The sequence below is a fragment of the Podarcis melisellensis genome, assembly GCF_964234715.1.
Source record: "Podarcis melisellensis genome assembly, chromosome: 6".
In the NCBI taxonomy this organism is placed as follows: Eukaryota; Metazoa; Chordata; class Lepidosauria; order Squamata; family Lacertidae; genus Podarcis; species Podarcis melisellensis.
This window is the reverse complement of record NC_138538.1, coordinates 97,972,660-97,994,983: the sequence shown is the minus strand read 5'-3', so window position 1 is coordinate 97,994,983 and position 22,324 is coordinate 97,972,660. Positions and strand designations below refer to the sequence as shown.

At 43.6% G+C, this 22,324-nt stretch overlaps 1 protein-coding gene across 1 annotated transcript in view; it reads left to right on the top strand.

Moving 5' to 3' along the window:
- The window catches only part of COLGALT2 (collagen beta(1-O)galactosyltransferase 2), a 59,733-nt gene that overhangs the window by 27,796 nt on the left and 9,613 nt on the right, over positions 1-22,324 (top strand). The window contains exons 2-7 of the mRNA XM_081915099.1: positions 645-755; positions 1,294-1,411; positions 2,625-2,759; positions 12,794-12,998; positions 18,502-18,621; positions 20,548-20,624. Of these exons, the coding sequence (XP_081771225.1) occupies positions 645-755; positions 1,294-1,411; positions 2,625-2,759; positions 12,794-12,998; positions 18,502-18,621; positions 20,548-20,624 (766 nt within the window). The remainder of the gene's footprint in view (positions 1-644; positions 756-1,293; positions 1,412-2,624; positions 2,760-12,793; positions 12,999-18,501; positions 18,622-20,547; positions 20,625-22,324) is intronic.

The window sequence follows — 22,324 nt, the reverse complement described above, 5'->3', positions numbered from 1 at the left end:
TGCAGTCACAGCAGGCACTGTGATTCTCATGCAGTTTGACTTCACCCCTAGTGACGCACTCCATTGTCTCTTGAGACAGACAGGTTCCAACAACATGGTCAATTTTTTCCTTGAAGTTCCATTGTGCATAACAGAACGTGCACACCATTCTCTTGAAAGTGAGCTTTGGAACATACAGAACAACTCATCCTCTGTGTTTTTCACATGCCCCTTCTCCAGAATGACCATAGGAGCCAATCCTCTTTTCATTCTGATTGGCTCCTAAGAGTAAAAAGACTTCTAATTGGCTAAAACACTCCCCTTTTCGGGCTGAAAGGCTGGGGGCTTGGGACCTTGCTGCAGAAGTAGTGATAGGTCTTTAAGCCCCCTGCAATCCCAGACCACTCCATCTCCGTTGCTGAAGTTGACCTGACGAACAATATCACTCAATGCCTAGTCAGTATTGTTTTAAGATGCCAATGGTGGGAATTTGTGTGAATATTTCAGACCCAAAATGGAGTCTGTGCTCTGTTTGAACGTGCATCTATGAAGCATTGGCAGAGAGGCTGTTGTTACCTGTGAACACATGCCTCTTCAAGATTTTTTTGACCGAAAGGTGGTGAATGTTTAGTAATCCCTCTGCACATTCACTGTTCCTCCTTTAGGGTAGCTACTGACCACAATGTTGACAACACAACAGAAATCCTGAGGGAGTGGCTGAAGAATGTACAGAAACTGTATCACTATGTGGAGTGGAGGCCCATGGGGGACCCTCAGTAAGTATTCGAATGCTGGGTTTTTCCAGTAAAATCACGTGTAACAAAGCTAAGCATATTCAGGGAAACAGCATGAAATGTTCTAATCCTTTCTAAATCTATTTAAAAGCCTTCTTCACATACTTGTGATAGCAAATTCCAGAAGCAATTTAATTTGGCTAAATGCTATCTTTTTCAAAGCTGGGGTGGGAAAAGAGCTGTTGGGTGTGCCCCCCCCCCACGTCCAAGTTCTATTTAATTTACAGCACTCATGTTGGGCAGGAAGCGCAGTGATGGTGTATGTTCCCCTGTGTCCTGGGTACACACTCCAGGAATAAATTTGGAGAGTGTTTTCTTTGCTCTGAAACGTCCTTTCTTTACCCTTACATTTTTGGAGCACTTGAGGTGACTTAGTGAATTTGCTCCCCCCCCCCTTTCAGTTTTTAATTAAAACACCAAAGTCAGGAGAAAAATAATACCCAGCGATCCTGCAGGAGCTGCGCAGCATTAACATGACAAGAGGGCTGCATGTTTTCCCTTTTTGTTCTTTGTTTTGTAGGTCTTACCCGGAGGAAATTGGGCCCAAACACTGGCCAAACTCCAGGTTTACCCATGTGATGAAACTGAGGCAGACTGCTCTGAGAACTGCCAAGGAAAAGTGGTCTGATTACATCATGGTAAAATAAGAATTAAAGTTCTGGCTGGTTAGGCTTCCTTCCTCCCCTTGATTTGCATGCTGGGCATTTCAGAGACGCATTCTGTTTCTGAGCTTTGTAAAGCAGGAAACTGGAAAAGTAAAATTGGTTGTCTTACAGTGCTACATAATTTCCTCCCCAGATGTGCTGGGATATGCAAGGTAACTACACTGACCTCTGAAGTCCTGACTCCTGTACTGGTCACCTCTAAACACAGCTTTGTAGGACTGGGAATGGATAAATAGCTTTGGCCCTGATTCCTGCACCTATTTCCACAAGTATTTGTGTGATCAGGAACATCCGCTAGGTGATGGACTACAGCTCCCATCATCTCTAACCACTGGCCATGCTCACTGGGGCTCATGAGAGTTAAAGTCCCAACAACATCTGGAGGACCCAAAGTCCCACATGTGATGTAGTTGATGAGTGGATTCTCAGAACTTGTTTTGCCACCCACCACCAGAGCACTCTGTTACTTTGTTCAAACATACACAACAAAATTAATTCTTGTCTAACTATATTTGCCTCGTGTTAATGAATACTCTTGACACCTCAATGGTTGACACGCTGAGGCACCCAGGAATGACTCCAGGGTGTTTTATATATTTGAACGCTGCCACTGTAGCCGAAAAAGCACCATGCTGATTTATACACCTCCCACTTTTCCAGGATTTGGAAACCTATGGCCCTCCAGATGATATTGGACTCCCACACCCATCAGCCTCAGTGAACATAGGCAAAATTCAGGGATGATGGGAGTTGTAGTCAAACAACTTCCTGAGGGTTACAAATTTCTTATCCCTGCTCTAATGTCTCCATTGTGGACCACTTTGCTGGGCCCACTATGAAGTGCCTGTGGGTTTCTGTTCTTGTTGATTGTGTCTCACACGTCCAGAGGCTTCATTTCAATTCAGCGATGCAAGTGCCTTACTAAATATCACCACTTTTTGGTATGTGCAAAGTAGTAGTTACAAAGTTGACCAGTATTTGCTGTTGGCTTCAGTACAAGGTAAATGTTAGCTTAATGCTGATGGATATGTGATGGAAGTTTGCTTATTTTGTTCATTTTGCAACATTGCCAGAACTCAAGATAGGTAATGCTCTTAACCAAGTCTTGTTTGTGGACATTAGAGACACTCTTCAGATCCAGTCACACAAAACCTCACATGCTTTTTTTTTTAATCCCTTTTCCTAGTTCATAGATGCCGATAATTTTCTGACAAACCCAGAAGTTCTGAATCTCATGATAGCAGAAAATAAGACCATTGTGGCGCCAATGCTTGAATCTCGTGCTCTCTACTCTAACTTCTGGTGTGGAATGACCCCTCAGGCAAGAGATGTTTCTTTACTGTTACTTACTTATATACCACCCAAATAGACAGATCCCTGCCTCAGGGCTTGAAAGCAAGTATAGAAGAATGGCAAGGATACAGGGGATGAATTAATAAATGTGTAAGATATGTATTATGTGTATTATTGTATTGTGTGCATTCTCTGTTCTCTGCAGCTGGTATCAAAATGAGGGTGCTGTTAAGAGACAAATATCCCATGCAATGATTGTTGAAACCCCTTTCCAGCCTCCATGTCTTTGATGGACACTACTTAGATGTTCCTATCTCCCTTGGGACCTAGAAGTTTGTATTTTCATAAATGGCAAATTTGGATTTTTTGGGGTTTCTGGCAGAAGCCTTCCATGCACCAGGTGGCTGGTTAGCATAGTAATTTATGATAGAGTTATTGCAGTCCATTTATGGCAAAAGATTTTGTCAAAATCAATCCAATATATTCGCTCGAGAAATGAAGCCTTTAAAAGAAAGATTCTCGAAAAGGAATTGCATCTTGCAGGCTTCTTAAGAATCATAGAATCATAGAGTTGGAAGAGACCACAAGGGCTATCGAGTCCAACCCACTGCCAAGCTGGAAACACCATCAGAGCACTCCTGACATATGGTTGTCAAGCCTCTGCTTAAAGACCTCCAAAGAAGGAGACTCCACCACACTCCTTGGCAGCAAATTCCACTGTCAAACAGCTCTTACTGTCAGGAAGTTCTTCCTAATGTTTAGGTGGAATCTTCTTTCTTAAGATGAAACAAAACACTGTTTTTCCTCTGCCACTCCTCGTTTGTCTTTTTTCTTTTTTTTGTAATGCAATTAGAATCCAATGATTTCACTCATGCCTTTTCCCCTCTGGGATTAATTGCTCACAGTCTGAGATCTGTGTGCAGCTGGAGCAGCCGGGTAGCTGCAGTTCTCTGGAGCTGATTACTGTTCAGCGTTAGGTTTGTCAGCTAGCCTTGGTTTGCAGACCATTTGGGGTCCATATTTCTGACAAGTGGAAACAACTCCCAGCAAATCCACAAGGAATTGTTGATAATAGTGAAAACCAAGGCAACAAAATAGCATGCACACCTCTGCATGAGAAGCTACTCTCTCAATGTGATTGTTTTAGCAACTTGGTGTTTGGAATGACCTTCAGATCTGCCTCTGTCTGTGTCACACTGTTCTCATAACTTGGCAGTGGGCTCTGGAGAGCAGTTTTTTCAGGGTGGACTATTAGGCAGTTGTTTCCATTGCTGAAAGTTCTGGTAGCGTGATTTGTGCAAAAAACCCCACCAAACCCCAGTCTGTCTGAGCATGCTAAGAATTGCCCAGTTTGGGAGAATGTTTACTAGGCATGAGACTATGCCGTGATTTCAGGTGCCCTTGTCCTAGCCAAACAACCCAAGGAGAGTTCTAGGGAGCTGTAAAAAGTTATTTAAAGATGTTCCATCTGTGGTATTCCTTCCCGAGTGATAAAAAGCTTTTGGATTCTCTTCACCTTGTGTCCAGATGTTGAACACATTGCCATAACAAAAATAACCCAGTCAATTTCCCATAGGCCAGTGACATAGAAAAGCTTGGATTGTAAAAATTCATATTTTAAATATGCTCCTTAATTATGCTAAATGTGTTTTTGTTCGGCCTACAAGTGGACATTTGGACAACAGCTACTCTAAGCTGATGCTCTTTCTGGATGGGTTTTGCACTGGTGCTTTCTGCAAACAAAGAAGTTTTTTTCTCTCTTGAATGTGGAGAGGGGGGAAAAGAGCTTACCAAGATATGTTTCTGACTGGAAGGAGCAGCTTGTCAGAATACTGGTGTCCTAGGACCTAATACTTGCTTCCTATCTGCTCATCATGTACATCTGTTAAATAAACAGCCTGTTTCATTTTTTTTTTTAATATAATTTTTATTAAGTTTATAATATACAAAATCCAACTTCCAAACACTTATTTCCATAAATCTAGTGGACTCCCCCCATCTTCCGAACACTGCATTCTCTGTAAATTTAAAACCTCAGCAAGTTGTTAACTTATTTTAAACATAATAATATATCTTCCATTTTATCGTGATATCTGGTCTCTAAACATTTCAGTCCAAATCCATTGTTTTAGTTTCAACACAATAAAATTATTTCATTACACCACTTCTGTCTTGTTGTTCCTTATTTTCCAATTCAAAAAATTAACCGATGCTGAAGCTGTAATTTCCTAAAAAGGAGCATTTTTTAACATTCATACAACCTATAATGCCTTTTCAAATAGTCCTTAAATTTTTCCCAAACTTCCTCCGTTTCTTCTTCTCCCGAGTCTCGGATTCTGCCAGTCATTTCAGCCAGTTCCATATAGTCCATCAGCTGCGTCTGCCATTCTTCCAATGTGGGTAAATTTTGTGTCTTCCAATGCTTTGCCATCAGGATCCTTGCTGCTGTAGTAGCGTACATAAAGAAAATTCTATCTTTCTTGGCCACCCTCTGGTCTACCATGCCCAGGAGGAAGGCCTCCGGTTTCTTGGGTAAGGTAAATCTAAGTACCTTTTTTAGTTCATTATGTATCATCTCCCAGAAGGCCTTCACCTTCGGGCAGGTCCACCAGAGGTGTAAGAATGTCCCTTCCTCCTCTTTACATTTCCAACATTTGTTGTCAGACAGGTGATATATCTTTGCAAGCTTGACTGGGGTCATGTACCACCGGTATGTCATTTTCATAATATTTTCCTTCAGGGCACTACATGCCGTAAATTTCATTCCGGTGTTCCATAACCTTTCCCAGTCTTCAAACATAATGTTGTGCCCCAAATCCTGCGCCCACTTTATCATGGAGGATTTAACAATCTCATCCTGTGTATTCCATTTAAGCAACAAGCTGTACATTCTCGAAATTAACTTAGATTTTGGCTCAAGCAGCTCTGTCTCTAATTTCGACTTTTCCTCCTGGAAACCCACTTTTTTGTCCGCTTTAAAAACTTCCTGAATTTGAGCATAATGTAACCAATCTCGCACCTTGTTTTTTAACTTTTCCATACTCTGCAACCTCCAATTATCTCCAATTTTTTCAATTATTTCCCAATATTTAGGCCAGTGGGCCTCCATATTGAGTCTTTTCCGTGCTTTGGCCTCCATCGGTGAGAGCCACCTCGGAGTTTTACTCTCCAATAAGTCTTTATATTTTGACCAGACCATAAAAATTGCCCTTCTGACAATATGGTTTTTGAATGATCTATGAACTTTAACCTTGTCATACCACAAATATGCATGCCACCCAAAAGCATTATCAAATCCTTCCAGGTCGAGGACATCGGTGTTCTCCAATAAAATCCAATCTTTCAACCAGCAGAGGGCTGCAGATTCATAATATAACCTCAAGTCCGGCAGGGCAAACCCCCCTCTTTCTTTCGCATCCGTTAGTATTTTAAACTTAATTCGGGGCTTTTTGCCCTGCCAGACAAATTTAGAAATATCCCTCTGCCATTTTCCAAAACATTCCACCTTGTCCACGATCTGGAGGGCCTGAAACAGAAATAGCATTTTCGGCAATACATTCATCTTTATAGCAGCTATTCTACCCAACAAGGAAAGTTTCAGTCTTGACCATGTTTCCAAGTCTCTTTTGATCTCTAACCAACATTTCTCATAATTGTCCTTAAACAAATTCAAGTTTTTGGAGGTCAAGTGCACCCCTAAATACTTTACTTTTTTAACCACATTTAATTCCGTTTCTTTTCTGAACTCCTCTATTTCAATAGTTGTCAAATTTTTTGCTAGAACTTTAGTTTTTTGTTTATTCAGCTTGAATCCCGCCACCCGACCAAAGTCAGAAATTAATTCTAACGCTCTTTTAGTGCTAGAGGCTGGCTCCTGTAGTGTTAATACCAAGTCATCTGCAAATGCTTTCAATTTATATTGTTTCTCTCCGACCACAATTCCCTGTGCCAACCGGTCATTTCTAATCTTGTTCAATAGCACCTCCAGGACTGAGATAAACAACAGAGGAGACAGAGGGCACCCCTGTCGTGTCCCTTTTTCAATTTTGAACTCCTCTGTCACCACGTTGTTCACTATCAATTTAGCTTTTTGTTCTGAATAAATTGCTTCTATTCCATTTTCAAACCCCCGCCCTACTCCCATCCTTTCCAAATTTTTCTTCATAAACATCCAAGAAATGTTGTCAAAGGCTTTCTCCGCATCAATAAAGATCAACACCGCTCTTGTATTTGAATTTGTCTGTAAAAATTCCAAAATATCAATGATGTTTCTTGTGTTGTCAAATAAATGCCTACCGGGGAGAAAGCCTGCTTGGTCCTTATGAATCACTTCATTTAATACTTTCTTAAACCTACTTGCCAAAATGTCTGCAAAGATTTTGTAATCCACATTTAGGAGTGAGATAGGACGGTAGTTTTTAAGTTGAGTTTTTTCAGTTTCTAATTTTGGTATCAACGTGATGAAAGCTTCTTTCCACGTTTCCGGTGCCTTCCTCCCCTCCATAATCTGGTTGCAAACTTCCAACAGTGGTTGTATCAAAGAGTCCTTCAATACCTTATAGTATTTGGAAGTGAGTCCATCTGGTCCTGGAGACTTGCCTAGTTGAAAATTCTGAATGGCGCATTCAATTTCTTGGAGCGTAATGTTACAGTTCAGGGTTGCTCTCATTTCCTGAGGTATTCTTTGTAATCCATTAGTTATAAGAAATTGATCCACCTCCGAATCTTTTTGTGGCCTTTGTGAATAAAGTTCTCTGAAATATCTCTGGAAGCACTTTCTAATTTCCTCAGGTTTCTGAACCATTCTCCCTTCAATCTCTAGATTTGTAACTGTATTAAGCTTTTGTCTCTTTTTCAACTGCCAAGCCAACAGCTTCCCACACTTATTAGCTGATTCAAAGGATCTTTGTTTCATTTGTTTAATTTTCCATTCCACCTCTTGATTTATCAATTTTGAATATTGTGCCTGGAAAAACTTCACTTCTCTCAACACTTCCTTCGATTTAGGCCTGGATCTCAGTTTTTTCTCTCCTTCTCTTATTTTCTCCAAAATCTTCTCCCTCTTTTCATTCCAGAGCCTTTTTTTGATCGTGTTCTGCTGTATTAGAAACCCTCTCATAACTGCTTTACTTGCGTCCCAGATTGTTCTTTTTTCCACGGTTGTCTTTAAATTTATTTCAAAATAATCCTTTAAAACTTTTTGGGCCTTCTTAACAATCTCCTGATCTCTTAACAAAGCGTCATTCATTTTCCATCTGAAAGATCCGGTTGTGTTTAATCTCAGTTCCATTCTCAAAGCATTGTGGTCGGAGCAGGTTTTTGGGCAGATTTCCACTTTTCTAGTCTTAGGTGCCAGTCCTCTAGTTATCCATATTTGGTCGATTCGCGTCCATGTCATGTGGGCCTCAGAAAAGAAAGTTCCTTCTTTCCCTAGAGGGTTCTTGATCCTCCATATATCAGTCAAGTCCAAATTGTCAGTCATTTCGAAAAAAGTTTTTGGTAGTCTGCCGTCTTTCGTTATGTTAGCACTTTGCGACTTATCCATATTCACTGAGACGACTCCGTTCATATCTCCCAACATGATAATGTTGTTGTAATCCAAATAGTCCAGCATAGTCTCATGCAGCCTCTTGAAAAATTCCGATTTCCCTTCATTTGGGGCGTAGATTCCTAGAATTAAAAACTTTTCTCCTTGTGTCTGAATTTCAACCGCCAAAATTCTGCCCTGTTCATCTTTAAATACAAATTTTGGTGACAAGTTCTCCTTTGCATATATCACCACTCCTCTTTTCTTGACTTTGTCCGACGAAATAAATTCTTGGCCTAACCTTTTATTAATTAACACTTTTCTGTGGAGTCTTGTCACATGTGTTTCTTGCAAGCAGATAATGTCCAATTGTTCTTTTTTCAAAATATGAAATACTTTTCTCCTTTTTTCTGGAGAGTTCCCGCCATTTATGTTCCAACTAAGAAGCTGTAGAGACATCCTGGTCTAGTACTTGAGTATCACAGTTGGGTATCTATGTTATCCTCCGTTCCCGAAGGATGTGGTGCCGGTCCGCCTCCAGATGGTACGTGTCCTGGTGGTAATCCCGGTGGTGGAGGCCAAGAATCTACGGCTCTCTTTTGGAGGTCCTCCTCGTTGTCGTGCAGGAACTTCTGCTGGTCCTCTAGTGTTTTAATTCTTACCTTCTTTCCTTTATAGGTGAATGATAAACCTTGAGGGAATTCCCACCTGTAAGGAATTGCGTTGTACCTTAACAGTTTGGCCAAGTCTGTATATGAGGCTCTAAGGTCCAACAGATATTTGGGAATGTCTCTATAAATTTCTGCTCTCTTGCCTTCAACTTCCAGAGATTTTTTAAAATGTTGGCCTAGTATCTTGTCTCTTTCCTCTCTTGTTCTCAAGCAAACCAAACAGTCTCTGGACTTGTCTTTCTTAGCCGATCTTCCCAATCTGAAGGCCGTCACAATTTTGAAGTCTTTGTCTTCCTCAACCCCCCAAAATTTAGAAAATGACTGCGTCAAAAATTCCTCTAGGTTGCCCTGCTCCAGTTCTGGGACGGCCCTCAGCCTAAGATTGCATTCCTTACTTTTCAGTTCCACCATTGACAGGTAGGCTTGCTGTTCTCCTACCTGTCTTTTCAGAGGTCTTACTTCCCCTTTGATCTCCTCAACCTTTTTGCACACTTGCTCAGCTTTTTGATTGGCTTCCGCAGCTAATTTATAGTTCTCAGCCGTAGCTCCTTGCAATTTCTCAATAGCCTGGGTATGCTGGGAAACCTGATCTGATAACTTACTGATAGTAGATGTAGCTCTATCAATTTTAGATGACTGATCGTCCACCTTCTTATTCAAAAGTGCCAATTGTTCCAAGATTTGTTTCAAGACTAGATCAGTTCCTCCAGTTGCCATTTCTTCTGTAGCAAGCGTTTCAACTTCTCCCTCCTGTGCCGTCAGCACAGTTGGTACAGAGGATCTACGTTGATGTGTTAACGTTGTTTGAACAAGCTGCCCAGCTCTCTTATCTTTTTCTTTAGCTTCCTTAGCTTTGGCTGCTCTTGTTTTCCCTGGGCCGCTCATTCCCCAGCTGCCTCTGTTCAAGGTCAAATAGTCTTTCAATCCATGAGAAAGGCAAGTCCAGAGTGTAAACAATTAAACCACAAAGAATCTCGATATAATACAGTTCCCAGGCCTCTATACCTCTGCAAATCCACCAGGGGGGGGGTGTTTCATGAGAAGGAAAGTTTCTTTTCCGCCATCAAAGTTCCTATCAACTTTTATAATCCCCAAATTCAAAAAGGAGGTTTCCAGATAGTTCTGTTTCAAAATAGTGCCACAAGGTGACAGAAAGGTTCCAGTATCAATATTAAAGCGATAATGTATCCATCCATGCAACAATTTATACTTCAGAAGAAGTTTCAGCAGCCTGACAGTTCTCCTTTGCAACACTGGCAGCCCGACAGCTCGGTTGTCCCCTTTAACTCCACGTCACTCCACAGTAGGGGGAAGGTTCCGTAGCAAAATAAACCAAATGATTTAATCCTTCATTCCTTTTAATTTCTAAAAACACAGTCTATTGATGCCCCTTCGTACTATTTTCAAAGTCTCTTTTTAAGCGCTTCAGCCCACATCAAATTCTTTGCTTTGCTCTGATTAGCAGGGTCGGGAGACGGACTTCCTGTTACTCGCCTCCCGTTTTCAGCCGAATTAAATAAATTTAAGTCAATCTTTAGTACCCCTTACTCACGGGTAAATTGCAGCCAATTCCGATACTTTTCAAGAAGAAAGGTCGACGCTCATCAGCAGCAGCAGCGCGGCTTCACTTCCGCGAAAAGAGCGATGAACTCACAGCGCCGCTCCCCCTTTCACGTTCCGGAGCCTCTTACGAGGTCCCTTCCTCGCTTCTGGGGGGGCTTCTGGCACCCGCCGAGTCCCACGGCCGCAGGCTCACTCTGCCTGCGGTTTATCTTAATGGGTCTCCGCTTTGCCGTAGCGGACGACCCTTTTTCGCGGAGCCCCTCTTCACTGAGTAAAGAGGACCGCCATTGCCGTTTTGCGCCGCCTCCGGAAGTTGAATAAACAGCCTGTTTCAAAGGCACCGTACGTCATCCAGTACACTCTCCTTTCTCAAAAATTGACATGAATACTTGCTGGTCCAAGTATTTCCTGCAGAGTGTTCAGTCTCAGGCAATCCTACTGCGTACAATGGAAGTGTTATTGATGCTGAGCTTGTTCAGTGGTTATCATTTATTTGTTCCGTCTGGGCGATGGCATTGGGCCTCTTTTGAGTGGGCTTATATCCCCCTCTTTAAAGGAATAGGTGTGTTCTCTGGGGTGCTTGTCTTTGGAGTCCAAAGTAGTATTGGCGGCGTGAAGCACCAAACTTCATAAAATTATCAACCAAACTTAGGGTTGCCACCTGTCCTGTATGATACAAGATTGTCCCATTTTCCAGTGGAAAATGCTACGTCCTGTATTGATACAGTTTTGTCCTATATTTCAGGTTCTTTCTCTCTCCCCCAAGTTTAGGGATCCTCTCCAAATGCATGTCTTTGAAAGGGTGTGTGAAGGTCATATATTTAAGCTCCGGGTAGCCAAGCACAGGCACATTTACAAATTTGTTTGTTTGTGTGTGTGTGTGCGTGCAGGACAAATTCAGGAGGGGCCATCCTGTTAGGCTGCAACAGATTGTAATGGATTGTTTTGAAGTCACTTCAGTACCAAATGGGGAAAAAATGATCCCAACCCTGTCATATAGTTTGCCAGAAATCGTGTCCTCCCTCAAAGAGGGCACGTGTTGCGGTGAGACCTGGAGACCGATCCCCTGTGTTGTGGGTGGGTAAGATTGGTCAGCCACAATACCTGATTGGTAGGTCCCTCGATGTTGGGTTCCATCTGGCCAATGGGGCACAGTCCAAACGGATTGAGGGACCTATATATACGCATGCACGCGACCCAGAGCTTCCTCTTTCGGCCCGTGCATTCGGAACACCTGCCCACCTCTCCCTACTTTTAGAGCTTGTTGCGCTTGACCTTGCTATGCCATCATGTGTCATCTGTCGTTGGGACAGGGGCACGGCAGGAATTTTCCCCACTTGGCTGATTGGCTATTGCCATTTGGGTTTCTCCTGCCGCGCAGCAATCGTCACAACTTGTAAGGTTGCGGATAGGCTCTGGTTCAGGTGATAGGGATGGGAGAACGCTCTCACCATCCCTATATGAAGGGTATTCTGTTAAAGGAATTAAAGGACTCGATGGTTTGGTCATCCCCTGAGAGGGGGTTGTGCCCGTGCCTGAGTCCAGGGGGACATTTGGGTGGCAGAGTTAGCCCGTTCCCGGCTTTCCGCTTATCCAGGTGTTCACCCTTGGCTGAGCTATGCTGGAACCCTGGGTCAGCGCTACCTGCATGGCAGGGAGCTAGTCGAACCAGAGCCTATGCAACCAGCCACTTTCTGTAATCAATAAAGTTGTGGCCTAAATTCTGCCAAAAACCAAACTAAAATTTGAGTCAAGTGTGAATTTATTTAGGGGGGAGGTTTCTTGGTCTGAACATGCAACAAAGGTAGCAACCCTAACCAAACTCCCTCTGTTATGTTTTTTTACCACGTGAGGTGGAAATCTAAAGAGGTCTGACATTATTGTACTCTCACCACCACATTGGAACAGGCTACCAAAGATACCAACTCTAATCTTTATCAGTGTCATATGAGGGCTGTTTTATTCTCTGGGGCTGTAGAAATTGTTTTGGTTGGCTGATTATCTTTTTTCTTTTTTTGAGTGGGTTGTTTTAAGGTGGCCAAGAATTATTTTAAATGGGGTAAAATAAAACAGATAGTATGTGCTTAGACTTAGCTAGCTCCTTTTGTCTGACTTTTGGTGCTCTTTCTTTTTGTTGCATAAAACAAGTTAACATAAACAGGTGCTGCAAGGCTTTTGTTAGGCGATTGGATTTCTAGATCTGGGCAGTCCTACAGATTGTGTACCTTCAGATTGTGGGCTTTTGCTGCTAGCTGAAATGATTCTCGTTTTAATGAGCTTTGTGCTATCATTTTATTCTAGGGCTACTACAAGAGAACACCAGATTATGCCTTGATCAGGGAGTGGAAGAGGACTGGTTGCTTTGCAGTCCCAATGGTTCACTCCACATTCCTGATTGACCTGAGAAAAGAGGCGTCAGATAAACTGGTGTTTTACCCCCCACATCAGGATTATACCTGGACCTTTGATGACATCATTGTCTTTGCCTTCTCAAGTCGACAAGCAGGTAGACTTCTGAACTAGCTATGGAATAACGGATTGGAGAATGCAGTGAAACCAGGGAGGGTTTAAATTACCTATTTGTGACAACTTGAAGAGAAACAATTTACGGTATTACTATTTTAAAAACAAAAACCCTGAACTCTAACAGTGTTTAGAGTGACAATGGCAGTAGACATGTGCCGTCTTTTGTACTCATGCATGAACACTAAGGGACCATGTGGTGATCAGCCATTCCCTTCACAATTTGTAGCTAGTGGGTTTCACTTTGAACCATTAAGCAGAAGCATAATTGTCCTGTGTTAATGATGTGATCCTTAAACAAAGGAGCAAACAACCTACCATATTTTTCCATGTATAAGACTGATAGGCAATGCTGGTGTTTGGTGGCGGTGGTGAGCGGGTGAGTAGTGGCAGGTGGGTGAGCGATTGGCAGTGGCGACCCACCCTCCGAAAGCAAAACAACTCAAGGGCAATCTTCCCCTTATTGGTTACAGTAGAGAATGCAGGACCCCCGTTGGAGGAGTGGTATGGCCCTAGCTGGGTGCCAGACAGAATCCATTCCTCCCGGATCCTTTTAAGAGGATACCCTTTTCCTAACGGAGGGGCAGGCAGAGGCTGCAACCTCCTCTTCACCAAAGATCTAGGTTCACCCAGTGCCTTACCACCTAACAAAGTTGTAACAAAACCAGGCAAAAACCAGATGGCCAGTGCCAGTTTGCCAAACAGAAAAATTCCTGCCCACCCCTGTTAATACTATGGCCAACTTGGTCCATAGCAAGGCCAAAGCACAAGAAAAAGGAAACAGATTGAGGGGGGGTCTGCAGGAGATCAACAAAAAAGGCAGGAAAGACTTCCAGGCAGGCCACAACTCACCCCGGGGAGTGGGTCCAAGCGTCCCCATTGGCTGTTTGGACCCGCTGCCAGCAGAACACCTGTCCAAGAGCTTCCGGCATTGGCCAATAGCTGGCAGCCAGGCGATCTGGCCTGCCATTTGTCAGATCACTCATGGGGCTGGGGCCTGGCCACAACACCGCCCACCAATGAGGGTGAGCGGACTTATAAAACGTCTAACATGTTATTGAATACCCTACTGAGATTAAAAGCAAGATGCTGCACACGGGTTTATGATCAGAGGCACAAGGGAAAAGGAAAGCGGGTAGAGAGGGAAAAGGAAAACAAAGCAAATGACTTGAAAGGAGATGATACTACTAAAGAGGACGAAAGGTATTGCTTTGAAATGATCGTGGAAATAGTTTTACACAGGAAAGCAGGCCTGAGGCTGGGGAATGAGAGAGCTGGATGTGCAAGTAATGGATTAAATCACTGCCCAATCCCTTCACATCAAGATATATTTTCACCCATTCCCCATAATGATACCTGGCAGTTGAACTGTGGTTTGGCAAGAATCGTAGTCAGCTGGTTGCCTTAGAAAATAGAGTTCATAATGGGGCCAATGCACAACAGCCCTTTCCAGAGGCAACCCACACTTCTAAAAACAATACCTGGGGGTTCTGCTATTAATAATCTGTGGCGCTGTAGCTGTCTCAGCAGATTGTGTCTGCATGAAAATGTTCAGTTTTTGAGCTTGGATTCCCCTCTCCTGGAAAATCAAAACAAAGGGACTACTGGTGCAAGCAGGGGTGGGAAGGGCTAGTAAGAGCTTGAATTATCTGTTTTGAACTTCACATTGGAAGTCAGCTTCTGAGTAGCCTGAATTTCTGCTTCCTATTAGGGCTGCTATTCCTGATCTACAGCAGGCTCAAATGCCAACTAAAGAAGGGACACGCATGTTCAGGAGAGAATCACATGTGCACACGCAATGGTTTCACTGTGTAACTGGTATGGCAAAAATAGCAATACAGTGGTACCTCAGGTTAAGTACTTAATTCGTTCCAGAGGTCTGTTCTTAACCTGAAACTGTTCTTAACCTGAGGCACCACTTTAGCTAATGGGGCCTCCTGCTGCTGCCGTGCCACCAGAGCACGATTTCTGTTTTCATCCTGAAGCAAAGTTCTTAACCCGGGGTACTATTTCTGGGTTAGAGGAGTCTGTAACCTGAAGCGTATGTAACCTGAAGTGTATGTAACCCGAGGTACCACTGTACAAGCTAGAGCTGTCTCTTCTTTTGGGTCTCATCCCAAGTGTCTCTGTCAAGGGGCCTGTGTTCCAGTGCTGTGCTGAGCTGTATCCGGAGTCTGTTGCCTAATGGGTAGCTAATGACATTGGGCTGAGTCCTGCACCTGGTTATGACATTCTTCACTGAGCCTGGTGTGCTTTGGTAGCACAGCAGTTTCACATCTTGTTCTATTGAAGCACAAATGTGAAGGCTGAACGAGTGAAGGCAAACTTGGGTTTTCAAACATGTGCATTGCACAAGGAACCAGTATTAGCTATTGCTTCCTCCTCAGTACGCTTTCAGTTGTAATCCTGAATTTGCCACAGGCAGAATTCTTGGTCTGAAGTCACAGGACACCAAAACTCTTCTGAAGCTAATCAAGTCTGCCGACATCACTCTGCAGGTGGCTGGAGCCCACAGAAACCAGCAGGGATGGTTCGGGATATACCTTTACCCAGTCCAAATCTCCCCCAGTCCAATGCAAGCGGCTTTGGGTGGCTCTGCCTGCCATTCCAGCTACACACCAAATATTATCCATCTATTCTCATTCTCATTCTGGGACGCGGGTGGCGCTGTGGGTTAAAGCCTCAGCGCCTAGGGCTTGCCGATCGAAAGGTCGGTGGTTCGAATCCCCGCGGCGGGGTGCGCTCCCATTGCTCAGTCCCAGCGCCTGCCAACCTAGCAGTTTGAAAGCACCCCAGGTGCAAGTAGATAAATAGGGACCGCTTACCAGCGGGAAGGTAAACGGCGTTTCCGTGTGCTGCGCTGGTTCACCAGATGCAGTTTTGTCATGCTGGCCACGTGACCCGGAAGTGTCTCCGGACAGCGCTGGCCCCTGGCCTCTTAAGTGAGATGGGCGCACAACCCCAGAGTCTGTCAGGACTGGCCCGTGCGGGCAGGGGTACCTTTACCTTATTCTCATTCTGTTGGAACTATTGGATTATACCATTTGGCTGCTGTCAGTACAGTACTTTGGCCAGTTTTTAAAATCCCAACTAAATTTCAGTGTCGTAATCTCACCCAATGGAAGACTTATTAGTGGCAGATTCATATGTATGTGATATCCTTTTATTTCTTGTATATATTCCTAGTAATCTTTTCCTAAGCATTCTTAATCTTCTCACATATCCACGAAACAGGAATACAATCTGCAATTTCTCCTCACATTTCCAACATATTCCACTGACATCGGGGGTATAACTTTGCTAGACAGTGTGAAGATGACACTATATAACATCTTATTAAAATTTTCTTTTTCTACAAGGTGAGAAAGCTGTGTAGGAAGTAAATCCCCCCCCCCCCCCACAATTCATCTAATCTTTTTTTTTAAACCAATCAAGCACTTGCAACTCAGGTAACTTTGCTTCCTCTTTCCCTCTTAATCTGCTTTCTCCTTGGGGCTGGTAAAGTTGGCATGGCCACACAAGGCTCCTTAGAGAGAGCCCTTGTTCTCCTCTAATAAGTGATTAAAACTCCTCCTCTTTTATGGTGTCCTTTTCATAATAATCTTTTCTTTTTATTATTATTAAGTTTTACAACATATTACAACATATCTAATCATCAAAATGCAAAAAGGAGAAAACATTCCCCCAATTCCCCCCGCCCTTGGACTTCCCTCAACTTCCTCTTCTGGTTTTTCCCAATATTGGCTTGCCCTGCTTTCTTTCTTATACTTCCATATGAATTCTCTATATAAATTATGTATTAATTATTGTTATCTTTCATTACTTAAACATCACCTTTATAGCTTTTATACTTATTTTTGTCAATTGGAAAAGTTTATTCAAACCCTGCTGGTGAGTCTATTTCTTTACATTGATTCTGTAGATACAACATAAATGATTCTCATTCTTTTTAAAATTCGCTATTATCTTTATCTCTGAGTCTTTCTGTTAATTTTGCCATTTCAGTGCATTCCATTAGTTTTTGTATCCATTCTTCCCTGGCTGGTATGTCTTCACTTTTCCATCTTTGGGCTAGTACAGAGGTAGGCAAACTAAGGCCTGGGGGGCGGAGGCGGCCCCCCCGTCTCATAAATCTGGCCTGTGGAACCTGCTGCCCGCTCAATCAGTCCCTGCCTGCTGCGGATGCTTCGCCGCATTGGGACTGACTTCCGCGATGCTGGCACAGGTTCTGGGCAGGCGGCGATGCTGGCATGGTTTCAGATTGGCTACAGGAAGTTCCAGTGAGTCCAGTGGATGGGCAGCAGGTCTGGGCCGCGTCATGGGCATTGTGGTGGGCACATCGCAGGGCTTCAGCTGGAGCTTGGCACGCCTGCTGGCCTGGTGCCCAGCTCGGTGGCCGCACTGGAGCAGCTGGAGGTTGAGCCTTGGACGATGGGCTGCAGCGCATGGGTGCGCACCAGCTGGGAGCTCTGCAGGGACGGGCCGATGGAGCGGCTGCTGCTTGTCAACAACGCCGGTGAGCGAGCAGCGCCGAGACGTGCTTCTGAGCTTGTGCAGAGTGCGTTCCTCCTCCAGGTCCGGAGGCAGCTGTGGGACCGGCTTGCAGGGTATTTATATTTTTCAAAATATAGTCCGGCCCCTCACAAGGTCTGCTGAAAAAGTTTGCTGACCCCAGGCTTTTAGCATCCTAGCCGCAGTCGTAATGTAGATAAATAATTTCTTCTTTTCTGTTGGCAGTTCCTGACCTGAAATGCCTAATAAAAAAGCTTCTGGTCTTTAACAAAAGTCAATTTAAACATTTTCTTGATTTCATTATAAATCGTATCCCAATAATTTCTGATCAAGTTACAGTTCCACCACATATGAAAAAGTGCCTTCTTTTTCTTTACATTTCCAACATTTGTTGGAACCTGTTTTATACATTTTTTGCTGTTTTTCTCAGGTGTAATATACCATCTGTACATCATTTTCATATAATTATCTTTTAATGCTATACAATCAGTAAATTTCAAATTCATACTCCACAATTTCCCCCATTCTTCCATTTGTATATTTTCATAATGATCTTTTCAATCATTTGATTCTTTTCAGCATTATTCCTGTATAGACATTGCTGTAACTCCCTTTTAGTTCATTTTAGTTCTTCCTATCAAATGCAAAGCTGCTTCTACCCCCCCCCCCCTTAACTCACTTTTTTTATCTGAATTATAGCTGCTTTGGAATTAATGCGCAGTGCCTAGTATGTATTAGATGCTTGAGAAAACAATAGATACTGCTGGCTCCCTTCCCCCATGACTCTCCATCCTGTCAATCAACTAAATGGGACGGGACATGCAGCCTCCTGTATTGTACTGATTAGGAGGGATTAATTGGAGTCAGGCTGTCGCTCTGCCTGCAGGACCAATCCAAAATACAATCTGAAAGGGGTCAAGGAGAACAGACTCCCCTGCCCACCTCCTCATGTCTTCCCCTCTCGCTATCCCTAGACATTCAGATGTACATCTGCAACAGAGAACACTATGGCTTCCTGCCTGTGCCCTTGAAACCTCACCAGACGCTGGAGGAAGAGGCTGACAATGTTGTTCATGTTCTGACTGAGGCAATGAGTAAGTAAAAGCACACTTCGCAACACTGTCAAGAGAGGCTTCCCGCCAGCAGTCGCCATTTGGCCTTAGGATGCTGCCACAGTGGGGCAACTGGACCAACCTGTGAGCCTCCACTGCCCAGAAAGGGCTGTGAGGCCAAGCAATGAGAGTTGATTAGATAACGATGATAAGATCATAATAGAGTCTGTCTTCCTTAATTATGAAGAGGAAGGATTTTTTTTTTTAAAAAAAGGATTTTAATTGCTGTCTTTGTTTTCAAAATACTTACGTTCCAGATACAAATGAAGTAAATAAAATAAAATATTGATGTACCTAATCTGAGTTCTTACAACGTTGACTAAGGAATTGCAAATTATTATAATTGTTATTTATTTCAGTTGTGAATATCTTCCCATGTGGCATCCCAAAGTGAATTATAATATAACAACATATATAAAATAATTAAAACAAATTTTAAAGAGTGAGTTCATACATACAATCAAATCAAATATAAGACAGGTACCAACTGGGATAATTTTTATAAGACTTTTTGAAAAGAGGAAACCCTTTAGCAGGCACCAAAGAGACAACAAGGAAGTACCAACCTGTCTGATATGCAATGCAAGGGAGTTCCAGAAGGATGTTGCAGCCAACTAAAGGCCTGATTCAGGCTTCGGGCCCCTGATAGGATGGCCTCTCCAGGACGCCCTCTCCTGCAGGGGGCAATGGGCTGTTGGGGATGAAGCCATCTTTTCTGAATCCTTGTTCCAGCTTTGTACACCATTATCAGTGCCCTGAACCTAGTCTGGTAAGTAACTGGCTTTCTGACTTGGGCCCAGTGCTGTGGACCTAGGTGCTCGCCCAGCACAAGTTCTCCCCGCCCTCACTTCCAAATAGTCTTGAACCAAAAAGTAAAGTCGGCATCAGTGCTAACCATGGTTAATGCTAATTAGGGCTGATGCCACAACTAAAACCAAAATTTTGAAGTGTATATGCAAATCCCAGTTACGAGGGAATTCCATTAGTATTAACTAGCAGTGCTGCCAAATTTTAGAATTAGGGCTTTGACCTTCCCAGTGAAGTCCCTCAGAATAGCAATATGTGCCATACTGATATGATACCAAATTGTATCAGATTCATTTTTTAGGATACCAGAACTAGGAATCTGCCCAGCCAGAATATCCTTCAAAAGTACCGTATTTTTCGTCCCATAGAACGCTCCGTCCCATAGGACGCACCTAGGTTTTTTTGGGGGGGGGGGATAAAGGAAATTTTTTCCCCTTTATTTCCCCCCCAAAACCAGGTCGTGGAAACCAAACCAGGTCGTGGAACAGCGGGATGGCGGCGCTGCGCCTCCCCGCTGTCCCCCGAGCTTGTGGGGCTAGTCAATGTCTGCCCAGCGCGCGGGGCGCTCTGCTTCAGGGCGACCCGCGTGCCGGGCGGCAGGCTGCTATCCGCAGCCTAGGGAGCCCTGTGGGAACTCCCGCCGACTCCCCAGGCTTGCTGATAGCTTCCTGAAGCCTGGAGAGCGAGAGGGGTTGGTGCGCACCGACCCCTCTTGCTCTCCAGGCTTCAGCGAAAGCCTGCATTTGCCCCATAGGACGCACACAGATTTCCCCTTCATTTTTGGAGGGGGAAAAGTGCGTCCTATAGGGCGAAAAATACGGTAGTTCAGATGCTCCATCTGCATTGCAGATACAGTCCAGGTTTGCAACAAGATATTCCAGTGCAGAGAGAACCAAGTGGTACTTTGCTTTTGTAACAAAGCACACCTGTGTTTTATTATTGGTAAGCTTTTGATCTTTTAAATATATGTAATAAGCAGTAGCATACTGCGACTGTCACCCGAAAGACACTTAAATAAGTGAGTTGCCCCCCACAATGAGAAGTGAGCAAACTTCAAGGGTTTCTTTCTTCACCTGTTTTGATGGTTCTCATCCCTTCCAGTTGACCGTCCTCCAGTGGAGCCTTCAGAGCAGGTCACAGTTCCTCCAAAGCACCCAGACAAGATGGGATTTGATGAGGTAACAGGAAAATGTCTGCGTTAGCATGCCAACTTTTGTGGGAGTGAAAAGGGACAGGGCAAAATCCAATAAGCGGTTATGGCAGACTTAAGCTAAATGGCTTGAAAAAGTCAGCTATAGTCTGATCTGTATTATTATATATATTTATTTATACTCCTCCTTTTTCCCTGATGGAACTCAAGGAGACTTACAAATAAAAACAAGGATTGCTAAAAACTTAGGCAAGAAAATAATTAAAACCAATTAAATATTGATTATTATTTTTTGCACATTTCTATGGTATTATTTTTGTTCTTCAATCTGTCATTACTGTGCAACATTTTAGTTGGTCCTAATAAAACTTTTACCCTACTGGGGCTTTGGGACTTTTTTTATAGTGGACCATTGCTACTACTTAAGCTTTTTGTATGTTTTTTCTTTGGTTGTGTGTTTGTGTGTGTGTTTGTGTGTTTTAATGCACAGTGCATATTCTTTCAACTATGGCCTGGGGTACTCCATGTGAAAAGAAGATGTTGAATGTCTTTTTCTTTCTCCTTGGGAAGACGGCAATTAATGCCGAATACAGTGGTACCTCTGTTTGCATACTTAATTTGTTCCGGAGGTCTGTTCTTAACCTGAAACTGTTCTTAACCTGAGGTAACACTTTAGCTAATGGGGCCTCCCACTGCCGCCGCGCCGCCGCTGCGCGATTTCTGTTCTCATCCTGAAGCAAAGTTCTTAACCCGAGGTACTATTTCTGGGTTAGCAGAGTCTGTAACCTGAAGCGCCTGTAACCTGAAGCGTCTGTAACCTGAGGTGCCACTGTACAGTTTTCTAGAGGATAGAGCAACATTTTACAAGAGCACAGTGCAGCTCCCCAATCCATGTTTCTGTCATCCACACTAATATATGGGGGGCTGTGAGGGATGGTTCTTGCTGCTTCTTTAATCCAGCCACTCTCCTTTACAAATACGGCCCCCACCAGCGGTTTTTGTGGTGTTCTCTCCACCCGATCCCCACCTGGGTGTTAGAATTCCAAGTGGGCCCAGATGTGGTTGGAGATAAGGACAGCTTAGAATTCGTAGACAATAATTGGTGGGTGCAAGAGAGGTTAAACAAAGTTCCCCCCTACCCACCACACAAACCTGTGTGAGTAGCTTCTGTTAGCACTAACTCTAGTTACATTGGCACAGTTATCAGCAAAGCTGTGTGTGTATCCCACAGTTCTGCTGAAAACAGAGATCATGGCATTGGGTTGAGAACACAGTCTTGATCAGGCTCCAAGCCACCATGGCTGTAACAACAGGCTCTAAAGTGTGATTGAAGCTAGGTGGGTTTACCTGGGGTTTCGAAACTCATAATGTGATGATATGACATTAAATGTTTAAATCAGGGTTTTGTGAATCTGTGACTCTCCAGATGTTTCTGGACTCCGCCTCCCACCACCCCTTGCCAGGATGTCCAATGCAAGGGGATGGTGGGAGTTGTCACTAGCAACATCTGGAAAGTCACAGTTTACATCACGCAATACTATTGAGAGTATGCTTTTCTTAGCTTGCATAATAGATACAAAGCAAGCACAACCCTGGGGCCACAATGGTGATTATCAGGCTCTTTTATTCAGGTTCTTCCCACACCATCTTAATGTCACCTCCTGGACCCACAACCCAGACTCACTCCTCCATTCCACAGGTGAATCTGCAGAGATCTGTGTCTGTAAA